At 34.7% G+C, this 13,377-nt stretch overlaps 1 protein-coding gene across 2 annotated transcripts in view; it reads right to left on the reverse strand.

Moving 5' to 3' along the window:
• Positions 1–2,906: 2,906 nt before the first annotated feature.
• Positions 2,907–13,377, reverse strand: part of tlx2 (T cell leukemia homeobox 2) — a 12,237-nt gene continuing 1,766 nt past the window's right edge. The window contains exons 2-4 of one of the 2 annotated variants that reach the window (XM_027135307.2): positions 7,790–8,027; positions 3,800–3,980; positions 2,907–3,263 (exon numbers count right to left, since the gene is read on the reverse strand). In XM_027135307.2, coding sequence (XP_026991108.1) covers positions 3,252–3,263; positions 3,800–3,980; positions 7,790–8,027 — 431 coding nt within the window. In that variant the 3' untranslated portion in view covers positions 2,907–3,251. The other variant, XM_047802073.1, reaches the window with a different exon arrangement.

Here is a 13,377-nt window from a genome sequence, read left to right on the forward strand (position 1 = left end):
TGAGCAATTATACAAAAGGAAACAATGTTCTTGTGTTCCTCTGTTCACTGATATATATTTTTTTGTTCTTATGCGAAGTGAAATTAAATGACTGCTAGCACACTTTTTTCCTCATGATCTAATGTTCGGATTTTTTACTCATACACATGTATGCAATACGACGTACAGCATGGTTCGAATGATAGTAACAACAACAACAGTGTAACTAATATTGCAGCAGTGTTTACATTAAGATACTGCCAAAAAATAATCCTTAAATCAGGACTACAGCTGCACTTTATTTAAATACACTGTATAAGGTGCCATTATTTTTAACAAACAATGCTGTAACAATGCTGAAAATATTAATTACAGTAACTACTTGACATCTCAGCTCTGAGAAAATTGCTGTCAGTTAACTGTAATTTATTTTTTACGGTGATGGGCCTTTAATTTCATTTTTCCTTAATTGCTTTTCTACATTATGAAGTGAATCAATCAAGCAATGAAACCAATGTACTACAAAGAGCACAAGGGATCACACTAAGGGTATGAGTTTGTGCTGCACAGTATACTGTAATATGATCATTTATAATACTCATATTATTCATTTCGTGTTATAGTATATGGATACAGACAGTGACAAAATGATTTAGTGTCCTCTAAGGCTCAAAACAAAAAAAAAACCTGAAAATGAAACATGAAAAAATAGTTCACAATAGCAGTGTTGTGTGAGGTTTTATATGTCTGTATGAAATAGTATTGTTTGCTGTATACCAAAAAACGTGTTACCTGTACAGACAATGATATCATAGCATATGTGAAACAGACAGTGATACAGGGATTTTATGCTTATCACACTGTGTTTTTTTTTTTTAAATACCATTCCACCACTAGGCCAGACAATAAAGGTTGAACTGATTTACTCCTGCAGTGTCTGTACACATGAATGCCTACTTTAGACTTCTTTGTGTGGTGGATATTTTTAAACTGTGCCAATCTGTGTAGGGCGTTGTGTAGACTTTGGGGGAAAAAAGAGGCACACTATCGCGGATAAAGAAACACTCACAACACCTGTAGCTAAACAATACCAGGTTTTGAAAACAGTGAAAGAAGAGGGATTGTTTTTTTGTAAGACGATCCAAGTCACATCGCAATGGTGGCAGAGAGACATGAGATGAAAGTGGTTGAGGGCTAGAAGAGGAAATAGGGGTGAAAGAGGTATCACCAGGCAGTCGGCTCATACTGTCAGAACGTAAACCAGCCAAGACAACATCAAATCTCACTACAAACTCAAAGCAGAGTTTGAGCTAAAGCAGGATTTTTTTCAGCAGGTGAACTTGTATCATTGTGGGCTTAGGTATACTTTAAAAAGGAATATAGAAAATATTGTATTGTACAGTTTAACTGCTGACATGAAAACAGTGGAGGATGTATCTCTTATCAGCCGCAAAACACATTTGTTTTTGCTTACAGTATGCATACAGTGTTCTGACAGGTTTTGCATGCATTTGGTTTGCTTTCAGTACCTGGTGACATGCTTCTTGTTTTGATATCTAAATGTTTTCAGTTTCATTTTTGTTGACTATCTAGATCAAGTGAAAAGTTGTTTTTATTATAACATAAACAATTTCAAGTCATTATACAATCATCATACAAAAATTGCACTGTTGAATTAACAGATCCGGTGTTGATCTGCATTCCAGCTGGACTTTATGTGTTAAGTGATCATTTGGGATTTTCTTTAGTTCAACATTTCAATCATATTATAAGAAATAATTTTTTGTAAGATTTTCATGTTGAGGTTTAGTAGGAGGATGGAATCTGGATATGATGAAATGCTTAAATTACTGACCCAGTAATGCAAAAGTTATAAAATACACTTTATGTATATATATGTATGTGTGTATGTGTGTGTGTGTGTGTGTGTACACACACACACACACACACACACACACACACACACACACACACACACACACACACACACACACACACACACACACAATATTAGTTACATATATTACACATTACATATTATACTATATACCAACATATTATATCACCTTTCGTTGGAATCTGGATATGAATAATGAAATGCTTACAAAGGGAGTGAGATTTCTTTTTTAAGTATTTAGTCTAGTATTTAGTTAGTTGAAATTAAATCTGTGTCAGCACTAATCTGTCAGTTGTAATATGAAAAGACTTCTAGGTTTATCTTAAAAAAGAGCTAGTTGAAAAAAATGTTTTTTTTAATCAGAAAAAAAAATTCTCAAAAATCAACATTTTGACTGAACTAATCGAGCGAATAGTTTAGACTAGTGTTTAGAAAAAGAGTATCCCAGAAAGCTGTATTATTTTACAGAGATAACACTGGCATTTCTATTAAATATAGTCTGTTTTCCAATCCAAGCAGCAGCCTTTGATTTATGTTGCTGTGGATTCTCTGCTGTGGGCCACAGACTGCACACCACACACTCCTCTAATCAGTTTACTTCTTCAGCATTTCCTGGGAGAGGCAGCCATGTGTAGTGTGGAGTGTGAAGGCTCATTTGGTGCAGAGAATACAGCGGAGCTTTGCACCCCTCCTCATGAGATTAACCCTGATAGCGCTGTGCTGTGGCATCCAGAGAGGAAACGTTTTTGTTTTGACTCACTGTTCTTTTCCTTTTTATATGGATGATAATACTTGTTTACCAGCACACACATGCTCTGGATGGACACGGGTCACGGGCAACAAAACACCTTGCCATATCAGGTTTTTTACCAACCCTACTCAAAGCCTCCTATCTACAGGCAGTGATACTGGAAAACATTACAGAGTGAGTTTATTGTTCAGTTCAGTTATCATCTCAATTGTCTGTTGGTTGTTCGTTATCAGATTTAAGCACAAAGACAGAGGTAGACGCAAGTAAAACAAAAAAGTGATTAAAAACGATAGACTTTTTTAGAAGTCACAATCATGTTTAATATAAAACGGCTTTTGAATGTCATATCATGAAGAATACACAGGGAGCACTTCTTGTAATTGCTTGCAAAGTTCAGGTGAAGAAGAACTCCAGGTCTTCAGTCCCAGTCTACACACAAGAGACGCGGTGAACATGCATCACAAATACATCTTACGGAGCTCAAAGCAAAACAACAAGAACAAACGAGTCAGTGGTTGAGTCGGCCTCGTTGATGCCAGATGGCACGTAGACAAACAGCCGTCTTGATGGGCGAAATTCATCCACGCTTTTGGGTTGGAAGAGACAACAGGATGCCGCCCTCTGTTATACGGGCAGCTGAAGGAAAAGGAGTAAAAACGGAGTGTAAGCGATGAACTAATGACCAGATTCAGGTGGGAGTAACAATATTTATCAGAAAAAAAGGAGTGTGTTGGGTTTCAACCTCCATTACAGTCCATTTGGGAATGAAGAAATGCAACACACTCATTTGTCACTGACCTCCCCCACAATTCTTCCAAGTCAGTATTATCTCATTACAAAGAGGAAGCTGATTCCACACCATCATATAAAATAAAGCATTTAAATGATTCAATTCTTTCCATATATGACTGGAAGAGAACACAATAAACAGGACAGAATGAAGCGAGATCTCTGTTAGAGCTTTGCAAAATAAATATGCTTAACTTATGGCTTAGAACTTAGGCTCCTGAAATCAGTCCAAATGTGTTTGAGATCCACCCAAATGTTCCCCTATATTGCGTCCCATAATCCTATTAAACCCTGGCTATAAAATCCTTTCCTTTCTCATTAGCCAATTCAAATTAGGGGGGTGTGGGTCAGACCACGGATGCGACAGAGGTGACGGAGGTCACCTTGTTGTCCTCGGCCCACGGCTGAAGGTTCTGCAGAGCGTACAGAGATGAGTTATGGAGGCAAAGAGGGTCGGGCTGGAGCGGTTGGCTCAGCGTCTTCTGGAAAGCCTCCTGCTGGAGCTGAAGCATTAAACGGTTCGCCTGCTGCCTCTCGGCCTCTCTTTCCTCAGCTGTTTGTCTCCTGTGAGCAGAAACAAAAAGAAGACTTGGATAATATTTCTCCCACAATGTGTAGTCTTCAAAAAATTATTTTTAGATATACATTGTCTCAGCATAGTTTTCCTAACTATTGTAGATTTCTTCACAATCTGGCAACAATGACAGTCCCAAATTGACAGAATTTAGAGGGTATTTATTTAAACGCACTAAAAACAGTAATAATTCAATAGTAAACAGAGGGGTGTGCAAAATTCTTGATGGAGAAAAATACTGGCGATAATAATGTTTGAAAAAATTAATGGTTCCATATATACGTAAGCACTATTTCTTACAGCAGTGATTCGACTATGACACACACACACACACACACACACACACACACACACACACATACACACAGCATTACTGACAATCCACATTATTATAGATGCATTCAATTTAATTTGCTATTAATGATCTTAATTTATTCTTTTTTTCTCCATATAATTCTTACCCCGGCATCAGAAACATCTGCTATCATTCTCACTGTCACATTTTATGCTACATATGTAAAGTTTTCGATTTCAGTATGATTTCTCCTGTTTTAATTTTGCACTAGTGTAAAAGTTACTAGTGTAAAAAAAACTTTTTTTTATATCCATCAACTACACTGGTTTTATATATAAGATAAACAGATGAGAATGAGAATTTTTTTTTTATATTTCCTGTACAGCCCTCAAAAACTACAGTGAAATTTCTACCCATTTCCAGGGATAAAAATATCTTACAATTGCATTTGATGTTTGATTGCTGGTATATTCTTTGCTTAGACAATGTGCGCATGTGCTTTCATGGCTTTACCATTGAACTACAATGATACAGATAATAATAAAAGCTACTAATGAAAATAAGATGCTGGTCAACATTGCTTAGATGTGTATGTGTTTATATTGATACTAGATATATATGTGGTTTAATAAATTAAATAAATATATTTTAAATAAAACATATGTTCATTTATCATCAGTCTTTTGTCAGAAATGATGAAGCTTTACTAAAATCCTGATTTCGAACTAAATGACAAAAGAATTGTTTGCTTAGTTAAAAATCTTTTTTCAAAAATACAGATTTTTTTAAAATCATTACGCAATCTTTAAAATCATCTCTAAAATCGCTTAGGTTTGTAGAAAGGTTTCAGTGGATCATTTGATGTAGACTTTTTCAGACTTGTATTAGATCCCTTTTTGTAATGTGGGAATAAAAACTAACTATAGAATAAACATTCAGAAATATATAGAGGACATCAAAAAGTGTTCTACAGTGTCTACTTCAGATGACTAAGTAAACATATTTCTGCTCATGTTAAAATCGGGAAATGCTACATACTGTAGGTAACTACATAGGTAACATACACAGAGTCTAACTCAAGATAAGCACTACTTATATTCTGTAAATATTTTAGAAACCGCCTCCTGGAAAATACTTCCAAAGAACATTCTGATATAATATGTTGTGATATCCATGTAGGTTCAGTAGTAGTGAATTAGCTGGCACAACACTACACAAATACATCGCTAATTGTTATAAATATATGACCAGAACTAGTGAATATAGGTCAATTTTTAAAGTTAACGGCTTTCTAATAGTGGAAGAAGACCATTACCTTGAATGAACCATTATGTTTTGAATATTTCAGGGTCAGCACCACAGACTGCCAGTTTGTGTCCGATTTATTTCTTTTTTTTTCTGATTATAGTATCTGATATATTTATTCACATTTATAATTGAAACTGTACATTTTTGGATTTATATCTTCAACTACACTTTTTTTTCAAGTGATAAAAACAATACCACGATTTTATATTACTATATATAATAGAATATAATGTAACTAATCTTGTATTTAGTATAATATTTTATATATAGTATTCCAAGATTTTATGTGTAGCTTACACAGTTATATACCGCATACAACTTGAAGTGAAATGAAAACCTGACTGTAGACAACCTATAAATAACTAAATAAAAATCAATGTAATTTAATATTTATACAAAAATGTGCTGCGTGTTACAATTTATATCAAAAATATATGTCGTACCTTTGTGATTATTGTTAATATTTATTGCACATATTTGCTCCACATATCTGAATGAAAAAGTATTTTACGGTAATACAGCAAATACATTGTAAGGTGAAAAGAAGTTATCACATTTCCCTATATGTAATAAAGATTCACATTATATGGCCTACTAATTTCACCTAAGTAGCCAACAACTGATCCCACTAATGTCTAAATGAAATAGAGAAGGATATATTATTGAGTTGACACATCAAAATGGCTTTAATCTATTCTTCTTTAATCTATAATTCTTTAAAGGCCATGACTCAGCTTCATTATAAATGCATCAGCTTCAGCAGCAGCTCGCCTGCCCACTGTAGCTTGTTGATAAAAACCAAGGTAAAGTCAGCCTGCCCTTAATTAGATTGCACACTCATTTGTCCTAAAAGAGCCAACAGCAACAGGTTGATTGGATTAAAGCGAAAGGATGGACATACACTCAATTATTCAGACCTATGGGCTCCATAATGCACTAGAAAGCAAGTTTCAACGTAAGCTTTTAAGAGCTGCAGCACTTCTGCTTGGTCAAGGAAATTGGTGTCCAAAGAAAATGAAGGGAAAACATTTAGCAGAGCTAAGCAAAACCAAAGTGTTGTTTTACCACGAGACACAAAATGCCCTTTTCAATGAATCTCACTCTTGGCAAGAGAGCTGTCTGGCTTGGTGCACACACACAAACACAAACATTTACTGCCAACAGGGGATCAGTCCGATCGAGCCCAAATTTTAACAAATGGTTCCAATCTAAAAGCCGTGGTTCTTTATTGTTCTCATTACATAGGCTACATTTGTATCCTGCGGCACTTTTCTCATACGTCAAATTAAATTTTAAAGCTGCACTTTGTGATCCTTTAAAGCATTTTCCCTCTACATCCACTTCCTTGCACATGTTTAGGCCAACACTTCCTCATGCAGCCTAGTGAGACACATGCAGATACTCAGAGGCTCTAGTGTTCACAAGCAAAACAAAGGCAATATACACTAAATGAAAATGTATCTCTCTAATGTCTGTTTAATAACAACCCTTAGATTTATAACTAACTATTACGTTATTTTATTTTTATTTATGTGTTCTGGTTTGAATAGTAAAAAAAAACATTATTTGTTTTATACATATTGGGAATAACCACAATGAGAAAACAGTTTGAAATAATTATTTGTGCGCTTTCATATCTGTAACTGTATTTTTTTTTTTACTTCTTCTGTATGCTACAATAATCTAGCATGCATTACATTTAAACTTAATATTTCATTTTGTTACAGAAATAGTAATAGTTTAATGCATAGGTGAATCTATTTGTAAGACAAAAACAAACCTCAGATATATGTGGAAAAGACATAATAAAATACATAAAATATCATTTTTGTTTACTAAAACACGTTTGCAAAATGTACTTAACTCCCTCACAATTGGAACTAGAAGTATAAAAATAGAACAGAGGAAACATCACTTTATAGTAAAGGTCTTTTGTTTGGTTCTTTGTTTGCTTGCATACATTTGTTGTTGTTGGTGGTGGTGGTGGTGGTGGTGGGGGTGTTGAGTTTTAGCAATAGGTTGTTTTTGATAATAGGGTTTTATAAATTCCATTTAGAATGTTATTATTGTTTTTATTAAATCTCGTTTATTATTTTATTCTGTAGAAACGGTTTTAAATAATAGATTTCAATGAAGAGAGTTGCGTTGAATGAATGAATGAATGAATGAATGAATGAATGAATAGAAGTTACGCACCTCCATTTGGTTCTGCGGTTCTGGAACCAGGTTTTAACTTGCGCGTCCGTCATTTTTAGCGCTTTAGCGAGTGTCGCGCGCTCAGCGGAGGCCAAATACTTCTGGCGGTGAAAGCGCTTCTCCAGCTCGCAGATCTGCACGCGACTAAACGACGTGCGCGGCTTTTTCCGCTTGGGCGGCGTGCGGTTCTGGTACGGGTGACCGATCCGCCGCGTTACCGAGAACGGAGACAGAGCAGCTGTAAAACATGAAAACACAAATGTGCAGTGTTAAGAAAATATTTCAGATGTGTTCATTATTAAAAAATATCAGACAGCAAAAGCTGCATTTTTATTAATAAAGCATAAATGTATATATGCATAGGAAATAAATACATAAACAAACCTATGAGATATATAGGTTGCAATACATTTTTAATACAATTCTGACTAAATAAATAAATAAATACATCCCTAGTGTAATACCATAATCTTTCAAATATTTATTTTGGATCTTTTATCAGGACATGTGTATATATTTATATTGTACCTTAAAATGCTATTACTTAATAGCATGAGAAATTTGTCTCATGAGAAATTTGTCCATACACCTTTAAGTCAATACTAACATTGTTATGAATACTACTTGTTCTACATTATGTTACTGAATACTAACATTAACTATATTTAAGCTGTTTGCATTAGTTTTTGAGACTAGATCACCTGGTTGTTCAGACACGTTGTTTGGGTGGATGTTTCTTTAGTAAAGTAGGGCATTAACCTGGACACACACAGTTTGCAATAGATATCTGAAGTCAAGTTATTTGTTTATATTATATTAACTTGGGTTAGTATAATACCATGGGGGAAGACCCTGGTTGAGTTTCCTCCAGATGAGGCCCTCTGGCCCTGTAGCCATGTACGGAGATGACAGCCCCAGGCACAGCAAGGCCTTTGGGTGCTTATTAACAGCCTGCCCATGTTTATCAACAGTGTAATGTGTTGGGCCTGCTCGCTGACAGGAGTAAGTAACTAATATGAGCTTGACTAAATGTAAACCTAGTGACTTGTTCACACTTAATGTTTGTTTCTCTCTCTCTCTCTATGTCACTCTTTGTGTGTATGTGTGTGTGTGTGCGTGTGTGTGTGTGTGTGTGTGTGTGTGTGTGTGTGTGTGTGTGTGTGTGTGTGTGTGTGTGTGTGTGTGTGTGTGTGGGCATGCACAAAAAAAGAAGGTAAAATTAAATGTGTTCTCTTTCAAAATGATTTTAATTCTGGTGAAATACTAATAATATTACTAATATATTTTTGAACAAACAAACTACACATTTATTTAATGTATAGCCAGAATATACAGAATATATACAGAATAGACACACAAAAATTCTTTGGAATGAATGAATAAATCAATAATTATTTATGATAAAATTCATGTATGGACTGGATTTCAGCATTTCAATAATTTTTGCAATAAAAGCATGAAAAACCTTATAACATTTTAAAAACCACAAATTATATACAAAACAATCAAATTAATAACCAAAAATGTGCTAATGTTTATTAAAGCATAAATATATTCTATTGTAGGGTTCTATTTTGTATATTGTGCCTGTTCATGCGTGGTATCCTAAAGAAATGGGTGGCATTTAAAAATTCTGTAAAGAACAGCATTTCCCTGTCTGAATGTATTCCCAAGAAGAAAGGTTTTTAGCAGGATAAGAACCCTTAATTATGAAATGAACCCTTAAAGAACCCTTGAAGTGTTAATGGTGCAAAACATCTGCAATATGGGTGAGCAGAGAGTACAGTAGCTTTGTAATTTAACCTAGAAATGTCAGATGAACTGCATTTGCTCTGAAAATCAGCGTTTAGACAGCCTACTGGTTTAGGGCCATTTCCCCAAAGCATTCTCATGTTAACATTGGTGCAGCTTTTAAAGAAAATATATAGTAATTATCCCCATTTTGAACTGTTTTTGGACATGATGAAATTTGATTTTGCATTTTATTAATCCTACAGATAACTGACATAGACAGATGTAGGCTATCGATGGACAATGTGATGTGAGGACACTATTTGGTGCTTTACTGGTTTTCTGCTAACCGTGTGACATACGAACCAGTGGAGGATTAATACTGAGCTAGACGTCTGTAAAGTATTTTCACCAAAAAGATCTTCCACATTCAGACACGCTCATGTGTAACAGAAGTTTCCTTCACAAGCTGTTGCAGGCAGATAGGAACTCAAAAAAGTCCTTTCACATTATTCACACTGGCCATACTGGAGAGAATGATCTGACATTGGATCTGTTTTAGTTATAAAAAGAAATAAAGTCAGGTTTGGACTTTACGTCTGACCTTTAGGTTCCTACAGTGTAAATACGTTTAGGTATCAAATATTAAAAACAAATTCCAGTCAAATTAAAGAAACACATGATCCTGAGCCCATGCATCTCAAGAGCCGTTTGCTTCTGTCAGCCAATCGTGCATCTTAATGGTAAAAGGTAAGTGAGCAGGCTTGTTATGTGATGTGATGTGATCAGAAGCTCAGCCACATCAGTTCTGCATGAAACCTGATTGCTATTAATTACCAGGCTGAGTCTGACTGACAGTCTGTCAAGGTCGCGACATAATCAATTCGATAAGAGCGTAATAACTTACGTGAAATTAAAGCGATCATATAATCACTTTCAATGAGATTACAGAATGTTAGTGAAAAATAAATAAATAAATAAATAAATAAATACATAAATAAATTGTCTTTGTTAAAATGCCAACGAATTAGAAAACACTACCTAGTGGGTATTGAATTTAATTAAGTTTATTAAAACGCTGACTCTCGTCATTTGATGCAATGGTGTAATATTTATTTAAAATAGGAATTTTATTTTAAAGCCAGCTTTTTTTTTCTTCCCATCACCGTGTCAGGTGCGAACAAAAAGCGTTTCTATCACAGAGAGGCCACAAATAAATCTACGGGTCAGGTGGAAACGAAAGCGCACGAGCCCTTTGCGAGCTCGACAGCAATGGGAATTCTAAATGATATGTCGCTGTAATAGAATTTAGCGTGGGCACATCAAAAAATATCAAATCCTACCTCGGAGAATATGCGGACAGTAATAAAATCACTTCGACGTGATATCACCTTCATGCGACAACGCCTGGCTTTTCCCGTGGCGAATATTACCTTTGTAGCAATCTAATAAATATACATATAATGGATGCAGTGAGGGGATATTGAAACACAACGTGGGTATTCGACGCTGTTTATGCTCGTCAAAAGGCACACCAGGATGTGCGTTCAGATTCTCCTCCAGACTATAGAGAAGAAATAATTTGGCATCAAACGTCCGCCTTGGATCCAAGTGGTACCGTGCAATGTCTATCTGCCTTTCATCATGTACTTATAGGGTGGTGTGATTATTGTTGTGCATTCAGCCCCAGCAGTAATTGCGTGCAATTTAATTTTTTTTCTTCATAATCAGAAATCTGGGCTTGCTAATATGTCCTGGTTTTGCTGTTGCGCGTCAATGCGGCATGCTGAGCAACACTATAACACAAAAACGGCAAAAAAAAAAAAACCCCACATATTTACAACAAGGAAACCTGTTCAGCCTATGCTCCTGTACGAATATACAGGTACGACAGAGTAGTAGTAAGTGAGATTTGGATTATTGCATTACGCACACACTCTCATAGTAATTCTGTTTTAAATGTCAACCAGCTATTTTTATTGACTGAACTGTTTATGCATTTCTGCGCTTTAATAAACTTGCACACTGCCAAGGAGTCAATTAACAACAAAAAACACGTGGTGTTGCCTTTCATTGCGTCCCAGTCCTGTGATGTGCGGTGCGGTGCGCGGTGAATATCAGGTCTCAGGCAGCACAACGAGCCCTAGTGGGACACTTGTTGTGAAATGCGGACATGCGACATGAGATGATAGAGGACACTGTTGCGAGAAAATTCCTACTGAATTCACACTATTAAAATCGAGTTGTTATTGTGAATTCATTTGAAACGGATCGGATCTCTTATGAGATTGTGAGTAAAAAAATAAAAAATAATATTTCAATTGCACGTGCGCATCCAGTGAGCACATCAAAAATTCTAAAATAAATTAAAAAAAATTAAATGATTAATAATAATAAATGATTAATAGGTACAAAAAATGCCATGTGACACATGCAAACCACGCAAAATAAGCACATAAACATAATATGTGGTGTGTAAATTTGACATTTAATATTGAGTGGGTTTTCTTTTAGGGAAATAAAGTCAAGGGTGCGGAGTGAAACAAAGGAGTTTGAATGTGTTCGTAGATCCTCAGAATTTGACTGTTTTTATCTAATGTATAGACTTATAAACGTGTTGAAACTCCGTAAAAGCTCATAGGATTCCTGTGTTAAATAAGAAGATTGTTTATCTAAATAAAAAAAAACCGCATGACGCATAAAAATATCGGAGACCCGAGCCTGCAATTCCCTATAACATAACCACAGAAAATTAACGCTTGCCACAATTCACTGTAGTGTAAAAGACACAACGGCACTGCGCAACACCATTCAAAAAGCCATTCAAAGATTGGGCAAAGATAAAACATATTAAACGAGTGGCCCAAAGTGACTATGAGTAAAATTGATAAGCATATTTACAAGAGAGCTTTTTCAGTTGACATATTATTCTCTCATTTTAATAATTGATGAGAATAGAGCGGCTCTGTGAATATTTTATGTGGAGAAATCCATATTGTTTCTTCATTTTCGTCTTAATATAGGTGACGTCATACCGAACCGGAGTGAGAAAACACACACACACACACACACACACACACACACACACACACACACACACACACACACACACACACACACGGAAGCGGTATGATATGTCTGCGGTATTTAGCACATTTAGGCTTTAGTTTGTACTTTGTTTTAAATATCGCAGTTACATTAAACATTTTTGCATTCTGTCTTAAAAGTGGCAAAATCAATTAATACCAATTTGAAACAAAATACACCTTTATCCCGAAGCTAGTTGGCTAATCTTATATGTTGGTATATACGAGCAGAATAGAATCAAAGCAATGTTAATTGTTTTCTAAATAATATTATAAGAATATATATATATATATATATTGTGTATTTTGTGTGTACATTATGATGATGATTTTTTTCTACATTATGATGATGATTTTTATTATTATTATTATTATCTTATTGCTTAAAGGCCCAATATAATATAATGGAGGATATTATTTTTTTTATTCTTTGTCTTTTCTCATATTATTTTATTTTACAATTTATTTTACGATATATTATATAATTGGTACGTAGACGTTTGTGTATCCTTAACACCGGGCAATAATCTAACTTTAGAATAATCCTCAAATCTAATATAATTTGAATATATATATATATATATATATATATATATATATATATATATATATATATATATATATATATATATATGCCATTAATTAATACATTACAGCACATTAGTTATTTCGAAGTAAAATTATGTATGCTTTTGAGAGACTTTAAGCCCTAAACCATTAGAATATTTTTTTCATTCATTTTTTTAATTCAGCTGAAACAAAAAGCCTTTT

Source organism: Tachysurus fulvidraco, chromosome 17, assembly GCF_022655615.1.
Source record: "Tachysurus fulvidraco isolate hzauxx_2018 chromosome 17, HZAU_PFXX_2.0, whole genome shotgun sequence".
NCBI lineage: Eukaryota > Metazoa > Chordata > Actinopteri > Siluriformes > Bagridae > Tachysurus > Tachysurus fulvidraco.